The sequence below is a fragment of the Argiope bruennichi genome, chromosome 3 (genome assembly GCF_947563725.1).
Source record: "Argiope bruennichi chromosome 3, qqArgBrue1.1, whole genome shotgun sequence".
Lineage (NCBI taxonomy): Eukaryota > Metazoa > Arthropoda > Arachnida > Araneae > Araneidae > Argiope > Argiope bruennichi.
Genome location: NC_079153.1, coordinates 35,035,173 through 35,059,601, shown reverse-complemented (window position 1 = coordinate 35,059,601; position 24,429 = coordinate 35,035,173). Strand labels below are relative to the sequence as shown.

Here is a 24,429-nt window from a genome sequence, read left to right as displayed (position 1 = left end):
CTAGGACCGCTAGGTTAAATTGGGGGAGCATACGCAAGTCGATTAAAAAATTATTAGTCTTAATTGGCAAATAAATAAATTTGCATAAATTTCTAAATTTTTGTATTATTAAATATATAGATAATATTATTTTGTAGCGCATTATTGGTCAGATTTCTTTCTATATGTTCCATCATATATTCTTATGTATTAAGGTATTTATAAATACACTGGATATTTGCTTGGGTACAAAAAGGGGATGTACGGCATCATAATTAAAAATAAATAAATAAAAACAACTATAGCTTTATAAAATTAACTTAATAAGTTAGTTTCAAGTTAATTCATTAAGTTTATAAAGTTAGCTTAATAACTTAACATTATTTATTACCAAGATGATTAAACTAAAAATATGCCGGACTTAAAATTGGTATATTAATCTATTTATAAAAATAAACATGTCTCAGAAGTCGTAAAATATCAAAATCGGCCACTTAGACTATAAACGGTGCTTTACTGCATATTTAAAAAATAAAAAATGAATTGAACTAACAATATCAATTCCATATCAAAATGGTTAATTAGAATAAAATATCCAGCATTCTTTTGGAACATTATTTAGATAAAATACAACAAAAAGGAATAAAAAGAAACACAAATAATGCATGAAACTTTTTATTGATGTAAATAAATGTTCACACATGCAAATGAAATTCTAAAATATACAAAATAAAATATTGCACTTATGATTGCTAAAGGACAATGGTATGAAAATAAAGATCGACCAAAAATTTAATGTTCATATTTTCACATTCAAATGATCAATTAAGCATTTTAAAGTTAAAGCTATAAAGTGTTAAAGTTAATCATTTTATATTTAAATTCATGACTGGCAAAACATTCAATCCTATAATATTTTTCATGAAAAAGTTACTTTTTAAAAAACCTTTAACTAATATCTTATTACTTTTAATGGCATTTGAAGTAAGTACTAATTTACTATTCATTAATGAAGAAATTAATTTAATATACTATTTTCATGTATTTTACTTATTGTAACATTTATTTATTCGAATGTAAATAATTTAGAGTAATCATCTATTTTTTTAATATCATGTAATAAAATGTTGTTGAAACGCACACAATAAGAAAAGATTTTAAGATTAACAATGATACACATTCATTTTAAATGCTTTAAAAGAAACATTTTGTCAATTTAAAACACTTTTCTTACATGAACTCCAACTATCAATTTTTGTACAGTAGTAGAATTCACAGTAATCAGCTTATAATTAACAGTAATATACACAGTAATCAATTTCAAAGTAATCATTCACAGTTTCATTTTAAAAATTGTTGCCAAATAATATCTAAATTTGTTGACATGCTATTAAAAATTACTAAATTTGTAATTTCAACTTAATATGTTTTTATACTCCAATTCGTAAAATTCATCAATAAAACTTAAATACAGTTACAATAATTATTCTAAAATAATTAACTATTCATTTACTCTTCTAGATATTTTCGTGGATTTATAAAAAAGAACATTCATCTCATCTCAAATTAAGATCTACACTGAGCGCAGATGGTATGAAACAACTAAACTTGATCTCCAGACGACTATCAGTTTCATAATATCGCCCACTGACTGATACATACACAAGCGCCAACATGATCAGATCATTCAAAAGACAACACGAGTTTTTCAGTCAATTAAAAAAAAAAAAATCGACATAAATGCATAACTTAAATCACTCGCGCCATCTACCGGCATCGGCGGGAGAATAGCGACCTGACGACGATCCGCTCCATATGGCTTTTGTCATAGGTGGGAAATTGAACCAAGAAGGAATGAATGAACCTTGTGTGTGGTTATTCGCAGCATCAGTCATTCCATTAAGAACTGAAATCTGAGGCCAAGTTAGGCCTAGCGAGTTCGGATAAGATGGGATTACTTTGCTGTTGAACAAGTTTATGTGGGAGTATAGTAATGATGCTTGGGATGTGACAGCCGGGCTCAAATGATTGGTGAGATATTTGTCCTTGTTCAGTAGCATCAACTGCTGACACAATGGCGATATTAGACTAGATGACCCGTCACTTGCGACGACAGGTCTTGTGAATTCTAAATCCTTCACAGATTCGTGTTCCTCTGGTGAACTAGTTCGCTTTCCGTTGTCTTCTGGTGAAGAGTTACCAATCAGTCTTTCGATTGCAAAATTTGCAGCTTTAGGTGTCAACGGAGAGGTAGATTTGTCTCTGGAAATCATTTTGTTGGTCGATGGGCAGTCTGTGTCATCAGAATTTAAATTTTTACATTTAGTCGAAGCTTGTGTGACTATCACTCCTGGTCTGCAAGTTAAAGGTTCTGGTGGCTTGGTCGTGCATTTGGTGGATGATCGCTTTTCAGACTTCGCAGCTGAGTCCATACTGCTTGTTTTGTTTATGATTGAATCAGATAAATTGGAATTGGGATTTTCATTGCTAGACTTTGAAGTGGATAATTTGGTGCGCCGTTTCCGGCGTCTGAAGTTCCCATTTTCGAACATCTCTTCGCCGTTATTTTTAAGAGTCCAGTAGCTGCCCTTTCCAGGCTTGCCCTTTTCTCTGGGTACCTTGATGAAACAATCATTCAGGCTCAGATTGTGCCGAATGGAATTCTGCCATCCTTGTTTGTTATCATGATAATATGGAAATCTGAAAGAGAAATAAACACCTTTAGTTTTAATATTAAATAATAACACATAATCATTTTAATTAATGAATCAAAAAGAAATATTCAGGTAAAAATATATTTTTAAAGTGAAACTAATATAAAATAAAGATTGCTATTATTATCCTTTTCAATATCAATCATATTAAAAATTAAGAAAAGTTGATAGGAGTTTCTTCTATTGTTATAAATCTTTTTTCCCGAGCAGAAAATCATTTTACATTTTTCTACAAGATAATATAGTTTAAAATAATGATAGATTCAGAAATAATTAAAACTTAGCCTAATCACATGGTAAAATTGTGAATATTAAAAAAATAAGAAAAGCTGACATGAATTTCATTTACCGTTGTAAATCTTCAATTTTTGCCGAACGGAAAATAATTTTACATTTTTCTACAATTACTTATAATATAGTTTAAAATAATGGTAGAATTAGAAAGTAATTAAAGCTTGAGCGAACCGTTGTAGATCTTTCAACTTTCGTCAAACAAAAAAATTCTTTTATATATTCATATTCATACAATTACTGATAATCTGCTTTAAAATAATGCTAGAATCAGAAAATAACTAAAACGTAAGCGAATCGTATGATAAGAGTGAATATTAAAAAAAACAAAGAAAGCTGACATGAGTTTCATGTACTTCAACTTTCGTTGAACAGAAAATCATTTTACATTTTTCTACAATTACTGATAGTACAGTTTAAAATAATGGTAGAATCAGGAAATAACTAAATCTTAAGCGAATCGCATGGTAAGATTGTGAATATTAAAAGAAATAAGGAAAGCTGATACGAGTTTCCTTTACTGTTGTAAATCTTCCAATTTTTCCCGAACAAAAATCATTTTATATTTTCATATGCATACAATTGCTGATAATATGCTTTAAAATAATACTAGAATAAAAAATAATTAAAACTTAAGCGAACAAGCTTTTATTATTAAGCTGATGATATTGTGAAATAAAAACCATACTACTAACTAAAAAAAAGATCCAAGTTGAAAAAAAATAAATGCTCAATGATTCATTAAAAACAAGTGACATAAATTCACCCGATATATATATTTAATTTTTTATTCATAACAAATATCCTATATTTAAACATTAAAATAGGATGAATTCTTAAAAATAAATATCAGAATAAATGTTGCAAACGATTATAATTGTGAACCAAAAATAAGATTTTGTTGAATTTCTCATTCTAACTGCTTGCAACATTATCAGTTTTCATAATAAAACTCAACTTATTTAATACATTTTATATCTCCGAAACAAATTTCGCTTATTGTTTTGCGTTTGAATTCAAAGAAACGGAAAAATATTATGTTCGTTTAGTAATTATGAAAACTGCATACTATTATAAAAGTATTATGTTCCAAATGTAGTTCAAATACATTTTAAAATTTTCCTCCTATGGCATAAGAAAAAATAATGACAAGCACATTTTCAAAAAAAAAAGTTTTCAATTAGATTTTAAAAAACTATTTTTGCTCATTATGAACTACTATGACGTGTAACTAGAAGACTGTCAAAGTTAACCCAAACATTGATTTTGGGACCAAGGAAACAAAGACAGAACTTTTATCATATTCTTTACTAGCCTCCTTTAACCACAATTTTCTTCGGAAATATTAACTGGTAGTTAAAAATTTCAATTAAATATTTTGTGTCATTTTACCTTAATGGTTTTCTCAACAAAATATTTTTAGATTTCAAATTTTGATAGCCATATTAACTTATTCTATTTTAGAAATCTTACATTGTTGATTTCATTGTCAATGCAGTTCCCTAATTTTCCATCCGTAATTTTATACATCCAAATATATCATAGAAAAGATCAACAATATTTAAAAATGGGTGCACTTTAAAAACTTTTCCCCATTTCTTCATTTTGAAATTAAACTTTAATTGTAAGTACAATAAATTCCGGCAATATTATTAAAAGCACCCTCATGTTGAAACCTACACAAGAAAAAAAAAATTGTTGAGAATTTTCATACCTTAATCATTAACAATGAAAAAAAGATGAAATACCAGTAGCAACAATGAAAACGTTTTGAATTGCTCGCCAACAATTACATGTATTATAGTAAAATACATTTAAAATATTTTCTAAAAATAATTAAAAATAAAAAAGAACTGCACTAAAAAAACCTGATATAATTACAAAAGATAATTGCTTAAATTTTAAGATGAAATAAAAATAATTTGTGTTCTGCTTCATTTGCGGAAGTTATCTGGGGAAAAAAAACGCCAAAACTTTGTTTTGATTATTAATCGATTTAAATTCTAAAAACTCGTTCCAAGGAGTTTATTCTCATCTTCCTAAGTACGTATGTCAAAGTTTGGTAGTTCTAAGTAAAACGGGCGGCCCTATACAGCACAAACACACATACATTCATCTTTATTATAAGTAGAGTATATATGTAAAAGCAAATTAATTGGAAAAGTCATGCAAATGAATTTTGGGTTCATAAAATAATTTTCAGCTTTAATATCCGTCATATTAACACCATATAAGATACAAGTTCGATTGATAGAATTTAGTAAACCTTAAATTTCATTTATTTATTTATTTATTCGTTTATTATCAACTAATCCATTGTTCTGTTCCATTTCCCTATTTTCATATCACAAAATAAATTCATGACAATATGGAGTCGCAATTGATAAAAATTAAACTAAAATCTTTCTACATTAAATTATCACTACGAAGTACATATGTAACCTTAACTTTTAAGATGTATTTACAGATAAAAACTCTTTTTTGTCGTTTCAGCATAAATTCAACAAGAAACACGATAAGAAGAGGAAAGAAAATACTTAATGTGAAATGAAGATCATCAAGTCAAAGTTAGTGGGAAGAAGTTAAACAAATCTTGTAATTATTGATGTCAATTATCGCCTATCTTCAAAAATATAAACAAGTTTTAATTGACCTTTGGGAATAAACGAAATATGTTTATAAAATATTAAGATCAATTTTGATAAATATATATGCCATTCTAAACATTCGTTTCAAATATGAAAAAAAAAGTTTTTATTTGTAATTTATGCTCATTTTATAAATTATTTTTCGCATTAATAAGCAATTTTTTGGACTAAATAAAAATATGGAGAAAATATGGAGGATAAATTTATTTATCAGTTTCACTTATGAATGTAAATAAATGAAAAGCAAAAAGGTTTAACGTAAATTTGGATGTATTTTAAATTTCTTGTGATTATTATTGCCTAATATTTTAGTTTGGAAAATGATTCTGTTTCATAAGAATAAAAGAAGAGGGGGAGAAAATCAAGCTGTATATCACTTAACAGAGATATAACGTTACTACGATTTCAAATTAATTAAACAAGTGCGCATAAAGAATAACAAGGAAAAAACTACTATTTTTGAAAAATAATTTATTCATTGCAAGTCATCTGATTTCCATAAAAAAATAAAAGGTAATTCATGAAATATTTTCTCTGGCTTCTGTTAGTTGTTTTATGAAATTTTTATTCATAATAGTGTTTCGGAAAAAATTCCGAGCATGGATATGATAGCTATTGTATTTTGTCTAAATTACAGTTATTTGAAACTACCTATTTATTAAAATGTTGTCCATTATTTTTATTCATTATAAAGTCTCGGTAAAAATTACGAGCATGGATATGATAACTATTATATTTTGTCTAAATTACAGTTATTCGAAACAACATTTTTATTAAAATGTTATCCATTATTTTTATTCATTATAAAGTCTCGGTAAAAATTACTAGCATGGATATGATAACTATTGTATTTTGTCTAAATTACAGTTATTTGAAACTACATATTTATTAAAATGTTATCCATTATTTTTATTCATTATAAAGTCTCGGTAAAAATTTCGAGCATGGATATGATAACTATTATATTTTGTCTAAATTAAAGTTATTCGAAACAACATTTTTATTAAAATGTTATCCATTATTTTGCATTAATATACAGTAGACAGTGTGTTTCCTAATTCAAGGAAATTAACTATCATGATATAATTCGATTAACCGAAATCTGCTATTTTAATATTTCGACAGTATATTTTTTCTGTCTTAAATTTACTTTCTGTCTCAAACATTTTTCCATTTGCTACTTTTGTTGATTCCTTCAAAACTTTTAAGGATACAGGTTTCCCGTTTATTAATACTTTCTCTCAGTTTACACGCCTATTCCTCAAGTCCCTTGAAAAACGAAAAAGATGTGTAATATGCTGACTCTGCGTTCAGTGGAACTTATTTGTAAAAAGATTTAATAGTTCCAAAAATAAACAATATCACATTAAAAGACAATTACTGAATTTCAACTAAAGGCACACAGTATATGCAAAAAGAGGAAATATCGTAAATTGGAATTATCCGAGTTATTTGGAATATTTATCTGCTTTACCATAGATAATACTGCTCCCACAAGCGTGTTTTGCTCAATATTTTGCTAAAGAAACTTTTTAAAATTATTTAGTAAAAATATTTAAATAAAACACTTGACGATTCGGAATCATTTTATAACGAATATAGTCAAAATCCAGGTTTATTACAGATGATCTATAAAGTCTAGTCTGCAATTGTAGCTTGACATTGAGGATTCAAGAGATTTTCAATCTTTCTAGATATATAATGAATCATATTTATGTATATCTTTTATATAAAACTAGTTTTATCCTGATCTTCGAGTCTTTTGTGAAATTTAGAAGTTGTGCTCTTAAGATAAAAAAAAAAGAGAAACCGCAATTAATTAAAAAGTAAACAAATTTTTGAATTTAATCAATATCTTCCGTGAATATTACTTTACAGGAATAATTTTTGCATAATCTAAAAATTTAAAAAAATACCATATTAATGATCCTACTTTCGTTCCCACATAAGTTTTATATATACTTTCAGTTTTTTTAAAAAATAAATAACTACTTAAGTAGTAACAATGTTTTTATTGTTATGTTTTAATTCTAATTAATTTCATTCTTTCATCAAATTATTGAATTACGTGCTGTTCCCAATATTAAAAATTAAGATAAATAATTGTTCTCTTGGACATAAGATTCGATTAAAAATTTACTTTTCTGTTTTTATTTCGTAGTAGCTGCAATCTATACAGTGCACTTACAATAATTTATGGTAAACTCAGTTTATTAAATTAGTATTTATCAGTCTTATCAAATTAAAAAGTGAAATTTTAAATAAAATAAAAGTTTATATAAATTTAATAAGTACAAAGAGTAGAAAACCATTACTTAGATCGAACAAACTGATCGCCAAAAGCGGATAATTCAACTAAAAATTACAATTCATGTTCTTCAATTTTAAAAGTATTTGCAGTAACGATTCAGGCAAAGCTTGATTTTTAAATTTTATTTTTCAATTGTCTATTAAAATATTTAACTGTAGCTTTATCTATTTTCTACCTATCATTTGTAGTTTTTTTTGTCATAATTTTAAGAAATATAGAAATATTTTTGACGAACTATTCATAACCGAATTATTCTGAAATAACTTAGGATTAACTATGGCCTAGCGTCATTCTCTCGGCTTTGGAATCTTGGGTTGGCGGGTTCTAAAATCCATCTCATATATAATGCGAATTACAAAATAATTAATCGGCTTACAAGATTCGTGCCATCATATATTCAAATAATGATATGTACATTATTCAATTCTGTACTGTAATGAACAATATGTGGTTCTGAAATATATTTTACATTAATAGCATAATCAAATATAATCAAAGAAATCTTTTTCTGTAAACATAATTCAAATTTAGTTTAGAAGTGACAAGTGAATGCCTCAATTCAAAATAACGGTATTATCTGATTTTCAATAATCCGGCAAGTTGTTAAGGCGTAACGGACTAAAGCAGAAAATTAAATTAAATTAATTCAGAAACAAACATAGTTATATGTTACCAAAAAGAAAGAAAAGAAAAAAATTGAAAGAGATAAAGAAACATCGTCAATATATTTTGTTATAATTCTTTTTCTGCAAGCTGATTCATCCACATTAGTCATATTACAGTGACCTTATTTAATACATTCTAAGTACAGTTACAGTTAGAAGGCAAGTTTACATTAGCCAGTTAATTTTTTAAAATGAACTCAAGCTAATTATTTCTTTAATTTGAACAGTATACTTATAAAGAGTCAAAATAGTGATATCTCAGTTCACGGGAAATCTGATCACACATTGGTGCCGAAATGCGTTCACTATTCCAAAAAATGAGCATTTTTTGAAGCACATGATAACTCTACAAACCTAGGGAGTCACTAAATTTCCACATCTAACCTTTGAGAAAGTACTACTAAGCCCCCCCCCCCGCCAAATAAATTATGAAAGAATGGAATTATACTTTTCATCTGTCATATCGACACTTTTTTACATTTAATTTTCAAGATAACATTGTTTTTATATTTAATTTTTTAAATCAACAATTTGATATTTAAAAAACGAAGTAAAGGTTGGTTGGTGATTTGACTCCATATTGTTGAGTGATAAAAAGATCTCTGATGATAATTGATTCATTTCATTATCCTTGACGTAATTGACTTTAAAAATAAGCACAATTGGGTAAAAGATTTTTATAAACATTATCAAGATGTGCGGCAATATTTAAACTCGTATGCAGAATTTTAGACATATTCAGCGGATATGTAAAAAAAAAAAAAAAAAGACTAACTTTTAGGTTAAAATTCTAGACGGCTATGTATTATTAAATTCTTGTATGAAAAGGAATGTTTAGCTGTGGCGACAGTTGTAATGTGTAGTTTCAAATTTATTGAAATTTAAAATGACTGTAAAAATTACTTATTACAGACTGCAAATGATATTTTATCTTTTTTTAGGGGAAAGGGGAACATATCATCTGGTAATTTGAACTGGTTTGATATACTCAAGATTTATAAGCATATAAATAAATTAGATTTATTTTTAATTATTTAAGTATAATCTTATTTAAATTGTTTGCATTTATAATTCATAATTATCTGGAGCACGTCGAACCTGTTAATATAGACATTTTAAGTAAGTTTTGTCAGTATAATGAATTATCAGTTGGTGTTATTGTGGATACTATGTTAATCTGATTTAACGTTCTGTTACTAATTGTTTAATAAGTTATTTTATTGAAACAACACCACATTTTTCTTATCTGTATAGGAAGACCAATCTCCATGGACGATAAAAAATTAGAATTCTCTCTCACTTCACTTTATATAAAATAAATTTTAAACTAACTTTTAAAAATTAAATCTAGCTTTCTTTTAATTTATTTCTTTTAATTCTGAGTAAGCATGAAACATGAATTTGTCGGTTTTAAATAAGTAAAATCGGCAACGGTCATCGAGTCATCTAATCACTTTAATTAAATTGAATTTACCTAATTATTTTATATTAAACATTGTATACACAGGAATGTTTATAGTATATTTCTACATGTATGCCAATAAAATGCAGTCGTATATTATTTATATATAAGAAAAGAGATCGCGCGTGAAAAAATATTTTGGTATATTCTTCTAATCGCTACTATTGGTTATTTTTACAATAAAGATTACCTACGCATTTAAATATAATTTATAACAATCAACTCCAGATCCACAAGATCCAGATAATTGTTTTACAAATGTATATTTCCTAACAATATATCTAGCTTAATGTGGTTAAACTTATCAATTATACTTGTCTTTTAATAACAAATTTAATCAGTTAAGATGGGATTTTTTAATGAGTAGATATAGTTTATAATCCGATTAACAATAGTAAATTCAAAATAAAAAAAAGTTGATGGTTTCTACTCAAATAATTCCATTCAATTATTCTTGACATCCATTTATAACAAAAGTCAAATAAAAAAGTTTCTAAGAATCATTAATTTCTACAAAATTATCGCTCTTGTTTGATTTAATTGTTTTATTTCTTGCTCCATTCAGTATTTTAAAGCATAATTAAATTCAATGAAACATTGGGCAAACAAATTTCCTTCAACAACTTTTTTGCATGCTTATTTAATTTTAAACAAAGCTTATGTTAACAATATTCCAGAAATCTAAGATATATTCATTCAATTAATACTTAGAATTTCAACCTAAAACTCCAGCTAAATAAGGTAAACAGATCAATTATACGAAACTTCTAATAAAAATCAGTTTAGCTAGGATTTTTTAATCCGTAGATATGGTTTACAATCTGACAAACAATAGTGAATTCAAAATTTAAAAAAAGTTGTTGCTGGTTTCTACTCAAATAATTCCATTCAATTCTTGGCATCCATTCCTAACAAAAGTCAAATAAAGTTTCTAAGAATCATTAATTTTTTTAAAAATTATTGCTCTTGCTTAATTTAATTGTTTATTTCTTGCTCTATTCAGCAATTTTAAACATAATTAAAATAACTTTTACAAAAGTGAAATGATACTTTTTTCCAATGAAGCTCAGGAGAAACAAATTTCCTTCAACTTTTTTGTATGTTTATTTAATGTTAAACAAAGCCGAAGCTAACAATATTCCGGAAATCTAAGATATATTCATTTAATTAATACCTAGAATTTCAACCTAAAATTCAACAACTCTTCACTTCTATTGTAATTTTTTTTTCACCTAAAACACAATGAATAACTGAATGCAGCTTTTAACAATATTATTTCAGTTTTTAACTTCCATTAACGTTTATTATTTCTGCTTTTAACTTCCATAATCTTGTTTTGCGTATTAAACAACTTATTAAGTATCCAGTTAAGTCCCATCATTAAACAGTTCTAAACATTTTATCCTGTTGACTTTTAAATTGTATATGCATTGTTTTATTTTCAAACAGACGATGTGTTTATAATTATTAGAAAGCCCGTCCGTCCTGCAGTAGCTTTTTATCACTAACTGGCGAATTCTTTGAATCGAGTTCGCTACGAAACAGGAAATGGTTCATAAATTTCCAAGAAATTTCTCATTCGGGAATTGCGAATTGTTTCAAAGTAAATAGTAATGCCGTTACTCGGTACACAATGTGAATTTAGTTAAGCCCTTACAGATAAGAAAAAGAATGTGTAAACTACAATGATATCCACTTCGGTGCATTTTTTTTTTTTTTTTCGCTTTACAAATACGTTACGGAACTGTTCCAGGAATATCTTCTCATATCGAGATTGCAGATATTTGCAATATAGTTTTCCAAACCTACGTGCCTGATATGGGGAAATAAATATTTATTGTTTGTACTTGTTACAAAGCCTTTGCACGTATCTTCTCAATGCGTGTCGAGATATACTTGGAGTGACATTGACATTTGTTTATAACTGTTTATTTCTGATGGCAAACTTATAGCATCCGGAAATATCTGACCCAACAATGATGTCATGTAAATATGGTAAACATATTTCATTTATGAGAAAAAGAGAAAGAAATATATATCAGAAATTTCCAAGGGGCTTATTTCATAATGTTTGTGAAAGAAAGAAACCACAGGTTTAATAGAATCTGTTTATATTCCTAATCACTTTTGTAAAATGACTGAAGAAAAATAAATGATCCGTATAGTTAAAAGGTTATTTAAATTATTGATTTTATTTTTATACAAGAAAAATCAAGCTAATTTTTATTGAGAATTTTTTTTTCTTCAGGAAATTAATTTTTACTTAGTTTTTAATTTTTGAAAGCTTCATTTTAAGATAAATGTTCGTTTTATAAACTTTTACAAATTCTGGGGTCGCAAATTAAATTCATTAATTTTCCGAAATAAATAACTGTTATATTCATTATTTCGTATTTGTATTGTATCTTAATTTCTGCAAAATTTCTCCTCCTACTTTAAGATGAAAGAGTGTTCATTTTCAAATTTAATTATAAAACTTCAGAAAGTTTTTTCCCTTCAAATTTTTGATACAAAGTGTTCTTTTTACATTAGATGCTTTTATTTTATTTATTTTTTTGAAATACTATTAAAGTCATTTTCAGATTTCCAATATTTGATGCACAGTAAACTTTAAAAAATTCCTTACCTTTTTTCTTTCTTAAAAATTTCAACCATATATTTTTTAAAAAGTGTTTTAATAACAATTATCAAAACAAATTCCCAATTATTTTATTTATTGTGAAAAAAGTAAAGCAGCAATTTGTAAAAACAGAAGTTTTATGTTTATTATATCATGATTACAGATGTAGACTCCACAACAAAAATCTAAGTTTTATTATATCATAATTACTTCATAAGTCCAATTAAAAAGTATAGTTTTTCAAAAGCATTTTCCCATACTCTTGTTTTTTTGTTTTTTTTTTTGGTCAGTATGGTGATTAAGTGTGAAAATCTTTATTCACGAATGCCTCGTTATCCGATTTTACGTATAAATAAGTGCTTTACTGTATTTTTTAAAAATTATAATGTTCGATAAGAAAACGAATAAAAATGCTAATAAAACCATGCATTTTTCATTAAAAAATTATTCTTTTTTACAATATAAAATTTTTTTAAGACTTCTTATTTTATATTTAATCTTTTTACTATATTAAAATATCGTTTTTTGTTACAAAAATTAACTTTTAAAGGAAAAATTTTTATTCTGTGAGAAGGATACAAAAGATTGATGCAACTTTTATTGTCAATTTTTTGAAAACTTCAATATAAAAAAAAATCATTGTTATCAATGAATGTTTATAAGGACAATTTAGTTTCACTTTAGAATTTTGAGAACTTTGTCCTTGTTCTTTTTATTGAATAGTGCGAAAGTACCCGCTCTTTTAAAAAAAATACATTAAAAAATTTCTCTTTTGCTGTTTCTCTAAAGTAATAATTTTAAAACTAAATCAAAATTGAAATTTAAATGCTCAAAAAATGTGTTTAATTATTACAAAAATTTTAACTGCAGATAATTTATCCAGTTATAATATTTAGGAATTCCTTAATTACACTAATTAATAGCTAAAATTAGAATGCTAAAAATGAAATAAAAATTTTTAGTAGACAATTGGATAGTTAAATAGTTAAATCATTAACTAATAAGAAATTTTTATGAAAAATTCTTATGTATTTTGTCAGCATTTATTACGAAATCATTGTATTTTGTAATGATGTTTTCTGTTTCATTTTAGGTCATCTCAAGTTATTGCAAAATATTACTAAATAGAAAATCCACTTAAATCTAAAATAATGATGAAATTATTATCATGAAATAGTTGGCAAAACAAATTATAATATTAGTTTTGCGATTTTAGATTCAATTAAAATTCTCTGAATTGAAATATAAAGAAAATAAGGATTTCTTTCTTCTTTTTAAATTTATATTTTAACAGTTTTCTATTTAGTGGAATTTATATCGACACTTATGCTGGTTGTATAAGCCAAATTTTTATATAAAATGTTTGAAATAAGCAGTATTTCTAGGAAATTTGTAAATTTTTATTTCTATGCAAATTTTATGAAAAAGCGGTGTTTAAAATTTAGCGAACCAATTCAAGTTCGCAGCAAAATGCTTTTAAGCCGTTACAAGAATTTTTTTTTTTTTTTTTGCCAGTAAAACTTATTGCAATTCTTATAGTAATGCAGATAAACTTTAAAGATAGCACGGATTGTATCATTTTAAAACAGCTAATAAATAATTTAGTTTTATTTAATTAGTGTTAATAAAGTTCCATAAAACATATTAAACTTTTAGGGGACTTTCGGAAATATATTCGTTACTTATAAGATAAAATCTGAAAAATAATTAAAATGTATTAGTTAATTAGTGATTATGAAATTTTATATATATAAATATATGAAGACGAAACCAAATTCATATATCGTTAAAGGAAGCTGATAAAATCGCACATTGCTTATTTTATTTATTCAGACGATTACGATGTGCTTAAACTAAACTCATCATAATCATTTCTGTATATTAGTGACTTACTAAAATCAGTTAGAGATACATTTAAAAGAAATAAGTCACCGTATACATGACTAGTGATAGAAATCGTTTGCAGATAATTGTCAATTACGAACTATTTACATATTAGTTACTAATTTCAAATTTATAGATATCAAATTTCATGGCATTCAAATGTTAGTGCGCAAAAAATGGAATGCAAATTTTCTTTTTCAAGGCTTCCACAAATTATTTACTTTTCGTATTTTAATTTCCCACATGATCATTAAAAATTGAGGTGAAGTGAATTGGAAATTTTTAGAGCTTGATTTCTATATTAAACTATATACTAAAGGCATATTATAAAAATTTCTGAAGAGTCTGAAGCTTCCAAAAATTTATGTTTTACAATACTAGTTTGAAACTAAAAATCGCTAACTATCAATTCAATGGTAATAATGATATTTGATTATGTAGGTGAAATCGAAACCTTAAATGGATATTCTGCAATCAAAATTAAATATTTTATAATTCTTTTGGTTATGGCTATATTTTAGTTTTGCGGATCCTGCCTTTTTCCGAATTTATTACGCTTTTCGGATATGCAGATGAAATCAAAACCTTAAATGCACATTCTAGAGACAAAATCGATAAAAAAAAATTAATTATTTTAACAATCAGTCCGAATTTATCATGATGCTCGATTATTAGGTGGAATCAAAATCCAAAATGATATTTAACGAAGTCAATAAAAATTAATCATTTTATAACATTTAAACATACTTTAAAACTTAAACATAGTTTTAAGATATTTTATCTAATATCGATTATGAGACTCGACTGTGAAGATAAAATCAAAATCTTAAATCTTAAAATTATCAATATCAACTAAAAATTAAACATCTAAAAAACATTTATTTCAAATATTCTGCTTAACTTCAAATTCATTATGACAGATAAGTAGATGAAATTAACCCTTGACTGACTATTCTATAATAAAAAGCTACAACTAAATGCATTTGATAGACAAGAAATATTTATTACGAAAATCCACTACTTTCAGATTACGTCAAAACGTTGCTAATGCCAAAAATATTTATTGTTTGGATCATAATTTTAATATATTAATTAGAGCGATGATATTTGAACATTCTGCCATGTTTAATCCAAAATTTATGCATTGCACTTAAATACTTGTAGTTCAAGGAATTTTAAAAACACAGAAGGTTTTATACAAGTATAAATATACTTCTTAAATAATTCTTAATTAAGGAATTTCGTTAAAAAAATTTCTTCAGAATCGGAAATTGAAATTCAAGTTAAAATACATCCATTTAAAAATAACCAAATAAAATAACCATCCAAATAAAATTATAAAATAAATATAAAAGAAAATGAATTTTATCAATAAAATAATATCAAAAAGATATAATTTATTTTTTAAAGCCGACTTAAAGCTCTGAAACCATGTAAAATGATTCAGTCGTTAAGTTCGTTTTATTAGATAAAAAATGACCTATAAAAACTTCAAAGCATTTCTGATGAAATTTTATTTACTTATCATTCTATTTTCTAATTCGTCATTTTAAGACACAATAAAAATGATTCTAAAACTCCAAAATCTACGCAATATCAATTTTTTAAAATTTTTAACAACTTAAAAATAGTGAACAAGTATAAACAATTGAAAAATCGATATATATCTCACTAAAAGAAGGATATTAATTTCATTGAATGAATTCTTTCATAAAAGTAAAGAAAAAAAAGTAATAGATAACGAAAACTGCTAAAGATCTTATAGATATAAAATGGCTTTAAAGTTAGGATGGATTATCTTATCTCTTGCATTTATTTTTGGCAATTTTTCTACTCAGCCAGTGGAATATATATATATATAATGTTGAGTTTAAAATTATATTGGTATGGTTCGATTTAATATAAAATAAAATAAAACGATTCAATATTTTTTAATTTTGCATTTGTGAACACAATCGACAAAGGAAATCTTATATTCGTTTGTTCCAATTTTTAAATTACTTTCATTTTAGAGAATTCAAAGCGCTTTTATGCTTTTCGACCAATTCGACAATTTGGTTCAAATTGTCGAATTTTTTTCGAGGAGAAATAAGGCGAGTTTCAAATTTTAGGATAGTGTTCTTAATGAACTAATGAAGTCATATAAAATGATTAATAGTAATGAAATTAAATTTGATTAAACTACGAATAAACATATTTCTATTTCTAAATTTTTTGAAATTCATAGTAGATACTAATTATATTTTAGTGACGAACCAAAATTATTAGTTACAAACGAAAATTCTCATATAGAAATTACAATAATAAATTATATTGTTAAACGAGTCCTTTATCCTTCACTATTAAATCCATTAGCAGCAGAAATATCTTAAAATATACTGATTAACAGCTATTAGACGTAAATAGAATGTTCAAGGCGAAAAAAACCACTAAAATAATTATTCAACTTTTAAAAAATGTTATAAGGAAACACAAAAGTTAGGAATTGCATAAAAAAATGCTCTGGGATATTTATTAAGTAAAATGAAACAGTAAATAAAATGCAAATTGTTTTTTCCCAGAAAATCAAAGCCTGAGAATAACAACAATAAATTCCAGATATTCTAAAAACAGACTTTTCCCCCCTCAATTCTGTTTAAAACATTACATGTTTTTTATTTAAAAAACAAGATTAGTATTAGTTTATGAAAAAAAGAAAGAGAGGTCTATTTATATGTAAATTTCTTAATGAATCCTGAATTTTCTAACTTATGAGTTTTCAGTATTTTATCATTATATTGATTTCAAAAAAAAAAAAAATCAAAACATCTGTTCTCATGATTGGAAATAAAAACTTTCCCTTAGTGCGAAATAAATAAAACTATTAAAAATCAGTAATGTCATTCCGAGTAAGAAATATATAAAAACTGCATCAGGGATATTATAAAGTTCTAATTTTTAAGACATATAAAAACTGCATCAGGGATATTATAAAGTTCTAATTTTTAAGGCATATAAAAACTGCATTAGGGATATTATAAAGTTCTAATTTTTAAGGCATATAAAAACTGCATCAGGGATATTATAAAGTTCTAATTTTTAAGACATAAAATTTTTACTGAGGAATTCTATTCTTCTATCTTAATCAAAACTAATCAGTAGTAACATAAAAAATCTTTCTTAATATTTTAAAGTTTTCCTGTGTTTTTATATCCATTTAAAAAGAATAATTTTAAAAAATGTAATTATTTTCATGCAAAATCAAACAAACAAATAAACAAAACAAAAAAACTCCTGATAATATTTTTTTTCGCCAAATATTTGAAAAAATCAATCAAGCTAATTTCAATTACATTTTTTTTAAAATGAAGGTCTAAAAATTTCAAAATTTTAATTCACTCAAAAACTTTTAATTTCTCCAAAATAAGCAATCATCTAAAAACAAAAATTCTGTAAACTTTAAACTAAAATAAAAACTTTACTATTTAATTAATTTTAATAAAATTAGGATTAGTTTCTGATATGAAATAATATTTCAGAATCCAAACTATTTCATAAATTGTTTTTATTTTTAAAAATAATTTAATTTTCACTGCTTTGCATTTTAAATACACACTTTAAATCCGATTGAATCAAACATTTAAATTCTTTTATGCATCTAAAAACAAACTAATGCATTATTTTTTGCCAAAATAATAACGGAAGCAAAGAACCAAAATGAAATAAATGTAGTAGGGAGGGGGGCACTTACCTGTCCATGATGAACTTGTAAATGCCGTCAAGTGTTATTTTGTTGTCAGGGGTGCTCCTGATTGCCATGGCGATAAGAGCGATGTAGGAGTAAGGCGGCTTCTGTGGCGGAGGGTCGGGCCGGCCCCCCTCGTGGGTCGAGTTCGACTGCGAGGGTGCAAGCACGCGACCCATATCGTAACCGGATAGGTGCCGGAATCCCCCTATCACACCATCGGCAGTCCTGTGCCCGTACAACATCGTAGGAGAATAGACGAAACTTCTTGGATCAGCAAAAATCGGAAAATATCGGTTGGCCATAGTCTTATATGGGTACTGTCCACATGGATGCACACAAATCTTCTGATACTGAAACCTCCGCGGCTTTCTTAATGACGGCAGTATAAGAAATGATTATGCAAGAATCCGATTGATAAAATGCATGACACATACCAGTTTGGTAGTCTTTCACAACTAGTTCTTTAGTGTTATCAGTTCTTGATTAGCAGTTCAGCAGTTTTTGATAATGTTCAATTACTCTCAATTAATTTTCATAAAGAATGTAACAAATTTTAAATGCGATGGTGTTCACTTTTTCAGTTTTTAACACCCCCGTTATGCAGCGTAATCGGTCCACACTGTAGAGTAATGTCTGTTGTTTTTATCAATGTCTAATTAAGAGTAATTAATTTTCATAAAGAATAATAAGTAGTGCATCAACATTAGATGTAATTTTGTCCAGTTTTAGAGATAAGTCTCTTTGAAGCACCACAGATTCTGCAGAAACAGGTGGCTTGACACCGAAATTTATTTTGAAGACTGCCGAAAAGATCTCAGTTTATATACGGTCACACAATCTCCCCTCGACAGTTTCACACATCGCTTCATCCACGGTAACTCTCGAAATCTTTGTTGAGCTGTGAAATTACCAAGTGATCTTTTCTCTCTGGCAGTCAGAACAACACCAAGAGAGAACAAAAGGGGGGGGGGGGGGAGGAACGGGAGATCTACGTATACCCTCGGGGGGAAGGAGTCCCTCTAGTATTTTGAGATTCAACAGAAGGCGGACACTGGAGTAAAATAAACCTTTTGAGTTGTAAGGACAACTTCAGTCTGTTTCCTTTCGCACGAAGGCTGGGGTGGGTGGGCTTTGTTACAAAAACATATCAATCACATTTTGATTGGATAGAGGATAGAGTAGGGAAAAAAAAATAGGAAAAATTTTCTCGGGCGCTTCAGGCAAACCTGGAGTTCTTGTTCAGGTCCGCGGATAGAGCCGGACAGCTGGTTAGGTCCAGGTTTTCCCGCAAGAGAACAGACAGTATAAAGCTATAGAGTCCGGTATTGTTTATATTCTATTTCGCTGGGAAGAGCGCACTGTGGTAGCACCAAATCGGATTTTTCCGGCGATGTTAGCCTCAAGAAAAAAAAGTCCCGATCGTGAAGAAGAAATGGTTTCGATACAGCTGAGAACGATAGTTTCTCCACTGTTATTAAGACCAATGATTTTTGTCGTAATTATATCGCCGATAAGAACCCAATTCACGTTATCTATTTTCAGGAGATAAGTGTTTGTTGAAGTAATGATTACCTCTTTTCTTTGCGATGTAGTTTCTCTCGCTCACGATTATATCAACACGTGGATTGTTGCTGGTAGATGATAACAATGACTATATAAATACAGTTCTGAAACTCATCACAACTTTTTTTTTTTGTATAAACAGAGTTTATATCTAATTTTTCACTTGAATAAATCGACACTCATAATCCTTAAACAATTTTTTTCGTGATAAAATTTCTCCGCACCAGTATTTATAGAGAAAAATTCTAAGACATAATAATCATCTTCTTGGACACTACCTTCATTAAAATCCACTTTTTATACATCTAATGCATATCAGAACTAGATAATAAATATAAAAATGTGCTGTTTCGGCGATATGATAGAATCGTCCATAGCAAAATTCATTTGAATTTTAAAAAAAATCCAACACGTTTAACAGTGATTGACCAGCCAATTCGAAATGAGCAAATACAGCAATGAGAAGATGATAATTGGTCCGATTAGTGAGGTGCCCGTTGCTATCGCTTCCAACCACGTGTAGAAACAAGAGGCAAGTGTCTGCTCATAACGTTCAAGGAGTAATACTGCCCGAGCTACAACAGAGGAGAGACAGGAGTTCTTATCTTTGCTAACTGCGCTAGGCGTTTAAACGCTCTCGTTTAAATGTACGACCTTTCTCTATCTTTTCTCGCAACTGTTATTTCTTTGCCTTCTTTTTTTTTCTTTCTGCTTTTTCTTTCACTCCCTCCCCGTTGTTTTTCCTTCTTTTTTAACAACTTCTCGCTTCTACTTTATTGGATGTTGAGGAGGGAGGGGCCTAAGAATTTTTGTTGAATGTTATGTCATCTGGGATGTTTGGTTAGGGTCAGAGTGGACTTTTTGATGAGAGTATAAATGGGTGCCAGAAAGAACAAACAATTTCGACCAAGAAGTGTGTATTGTCCGTCCGGCCCACACACGTCAATTAAACACTCTCGTTGCTATGACGACCACCGGCTGCGACCAATCAGCGTGCGAGGAAATGCGAGGGGTTTTATTTATAAAACCTAACGGCTCATTATCCGGTGGCCCACCCAGGCCGAGAGAGATGGTTTGTTTGTCTTTTTTCAACTGCTTGGGGTTCCTATATTTGGCTGGTTATTGCTTTTTTTTATTTTTATCCTTTCTTAATTTTGACACCTCGTTGATGGGATGCAAAATAATCATTTCTTCGCTCGACTTCTCTTCATATATATATATATATATATATTTGCTCTTTTCTTTTCTGATTTTTTTTCTTTGCGCATTTCGAGGACTTAGACAATCCAACTATCAAAACATTTATTTATTTTAGGCTTGCATATTAATGAACTAACGATATATTTTTTTTATTTGTTCCCTTTCATTTAATTGAAAATACTTAGCTACATTTATTTTTCGGTTGACGATTCGATATTTTGCTTTTATAATTGTTTAAATAAAAGAGTTTATGTTTATCTTTTATATTTCAGTTTTGAAAGTTTATTTTTCGTATAATGAGAGAATTTTTGTTTTATTCGTTTTGTGCTCTTTTTATAAGCTACAATAGATCGTTATGCATTTTCATTCTTATATTTCAATTATTAATTTTTTTTTTAAGTCTTAATACAATTTTAGGAGAAAATTGCTTTCTTGATTAAAAGATTTGAATTACAGGCAGTTGCTTATTTATCAATTCAGTTTCAGTATTAATAATCGATTATTTATAATTACTTTATAAATATGTTACATGGAAAATATTTTAATCGGATTATTTATAAGAAATGGAATTATTTTGTAACATATAAAATTATAAATAATTTTCTCTTTAAATCTTTTATGAATTTATGTGAGCAAATTACAAGCGGATTGTTCTTAGCTGATGTTCGATATAGCGAATTTGTTATTAAGTATTTTTTAACTTCCATTTGCAAAGAAAATATAAGCAATTATTCATTTTTAAGTTTTAATACAGTTTTAGAAAAAAAATTGTTCTTTCGATTAAAAGATTTGAATTATAGGCAATCGATTATTTATCAATTTAGTTTTAATATTTATAATCGATTTATAAATATGCTATATGGAATTTAGTGGAATGGGATTACATATAATAAATGGAATTATTTTATAACATATAAAATTATAAATAATTTTCTTTTTAAATCCCTTATGAATTTATTTGACCAAAAAAACCGAGCGAATTTTCTTAGATGAAGTTCGATACAGCGAATTTATTGTTAAATATTTTTAACTTCATTTTGTAAAGCAGATATATTTATATAAATATATTAATATTTTCATTGTGTGTATTTTATTCAAATAAATGAACATCAAAAATTATAGTAAACGAAAGAAACGTGGGAAAGAACTCGTCTGCAAATTAAAAAAAAATAGCGATTATTTAATTAAGCAATTAAGTAATTTTAATAACCTTAAATTAAATAAATAATAAATATCGTGGCCATACTTGTAAGCAAAGCAATTAATATTATTTAAATGAATAGTTTTCGAAAGTTTCCCGCCTAGTTCATGAAAATGAAAATTTAAATTTTGGACATAAATTTTATCTTGGCATTATTTTGATGTGCGTATGTCATATTATTTCAAGAGAAATGCCGGATTATTCCGCTTGTGTGATTTTTTTAAATGTTTTTATTTATTTATTTATTTTTTTAAACTTAATATTTAAAATTATTATTAGCGCATATATATAAAATAATGCAGAAGGCGAAGAATAAATTGTTGTCAAGTCATTTGCAAAATAATTTTTTGAATAGTTTTCAAAATCTTTTAAATAGGTTTCGTTAATTTTTAATCTTAAAAATATAAATGAATTTTAATTATTGCATTAGTAAATAAGGGATAAAAAATATATTAATGGATATGTGTATTCATATAATGTCAGAGGTTTTAATATTTGATTTTTTTAAATATATCTTATTAGTAACAATTTCTGTTTTTTCGGCTTACAGGTTAAACTTAAACATTTTTTATTCATAATTATTTATTTTAATATCTTTTGTTGCCCAATCCTTCCCAAATATTGGAACGTTAAAATTGTCTTAAGATTAACTCTGGTTTGAATCTTAATTTATGAATCAGAGAATTTCAAAATCGGAATTTTTATCTTTTTTTTTTCTTTTGTTTCAACTAAATCCATGAAGCAAATCTTTGTATTAAATCCTCTAAAAACACAGAGCAAAGACATGAGTCAATAAATCGTAACTCACTCGTCAAAAAATATAATTGGGTAATCTATCCGACAATGTGAACTTTCCTTTTTCTCGCCTCTTCTGCACTAATCCTCTCTGGTTACTTGATCCTCCCCATGTTTTCTCTACAAAATATAATTGTCGGCGTTGCTCTACAAACAAGACGAAGGGTTGAGTGCCTGGGAGAAAATTTATGGACTACAGCAAGAACTTTCCTTACATGTGTCTTTACTCTTTTTTCAAGTTTTTTTTTTTTTTTTTTTCACAATTTGATTATAAAATGATTCCTAATCAGAGGGCTTCCGCACTCATTATTACTACATAACAGTTATCTTGTATAATTGACCTTATAGAATTGAATTTATGCAGGGCTTTTAATTTTTTTTTTCGCTTCATTTTCGGAACGGAAGTGGTCTCCTTAAAACTTTCTGGTGTACTTTCCAATTAAGGTCTATCCTCTACCCCCCCCCCCCCCCCTCTGCCGTATAAAATTATGAATCTTAGGTAAGGCTGCAATTGCCTTGCATGGCATTCACGAAAAATAGTTACGAAATATAGATCTTTGGCGTAAATCTATCATCTTTGCTGAATTTATCGTATTTTGGATATTTGTTTGTTGGTTGATTCACACCAAAATTAGACACAAAATTGCGGTTATAGTAACAAGATAATATGCCGAATTTCATTGATTTAAATCATCGCATTTATTAGTTATTGCGTTTACATGCATGCGAAAGTACAGACCGACTGACGGTCAATCATTCTGCCGAATTTGTTTCAAAATTTAAGTAGAATCTATATTTTAGATGCTCAGCCTGTGTACCAAATTTTTTCTACGTAGCACTTCACGTTTTCGAGTTGATTTATATTCAAACAGCTAGACAGACAGACTTTCTGTGAATGGATTTGGTTCAAATGCAGAAAGAAATCTACATATTTGGTCGTAAGTCTATATACAAAATTTCACCAATTTAGTTTAAATCATTTTTGAGTCATCGTGTTCACAGACAGACAGACATAATGTCAAAAAATGTATTTTTCGAACTCAAGGAAATCTGTCTGAAACGTGGAGATTCATCAAAATCTCAAGTTCAAATTTTTTTGGCGATTGCAATACTTTCTCTGCACTTCGTTTCTCTGCACAAGAAAATTACATATTAATACGAAAATCAAATCAATTAATAATCACTTTTGTTCACATTAATAAGAAAAATCAAATCAATTAACAATTACTTTTGTTCACATTAATAAGAAAAATCAAATCAATTAACAATTACTTTTGTTCACATTAATAAGAAAAATCAAACCAATTAACAATTACTTTTGTTCACATTAATAAGAAAAATCAAACCAATTAACAATTACTTTTGTTCA

At 27.2% G+C, this 24,429-nt stretch overlaps 1 protein-coding gene across 1 annotated transcript; it reads right to left on the bottom strand.

The window, feature by feature from the left end:
• Nucleotides 1-951: 951 nt before the first annotated feature.
• LOC129964065 (forkhead box protein C1-A-like) lies at nucleotides 952-20,855 on the bottom strand. The gene is made up of 2 exons (XM_056078737.1): nucleotides 18,305-20,855; nucleotides 952-2,679 (listed from the first exon to the last, which is right to left on the bottom strand). Exons 1-2 carry the CDS (start codon nucleotides 18,601-18,603, stop codon nucleotides 1,734-1,736), a joined length of 1,245 nt encoding a protein of 414 aa, XP_055934712.1. The 5' UTR covers nucleotides 18,604-20,855; the 3' UTR covers nucleotides 952-1,733.
• Between the last annotated feature and the right edge of the window lie 3,574 nt (nucleotides 20,856-24,429).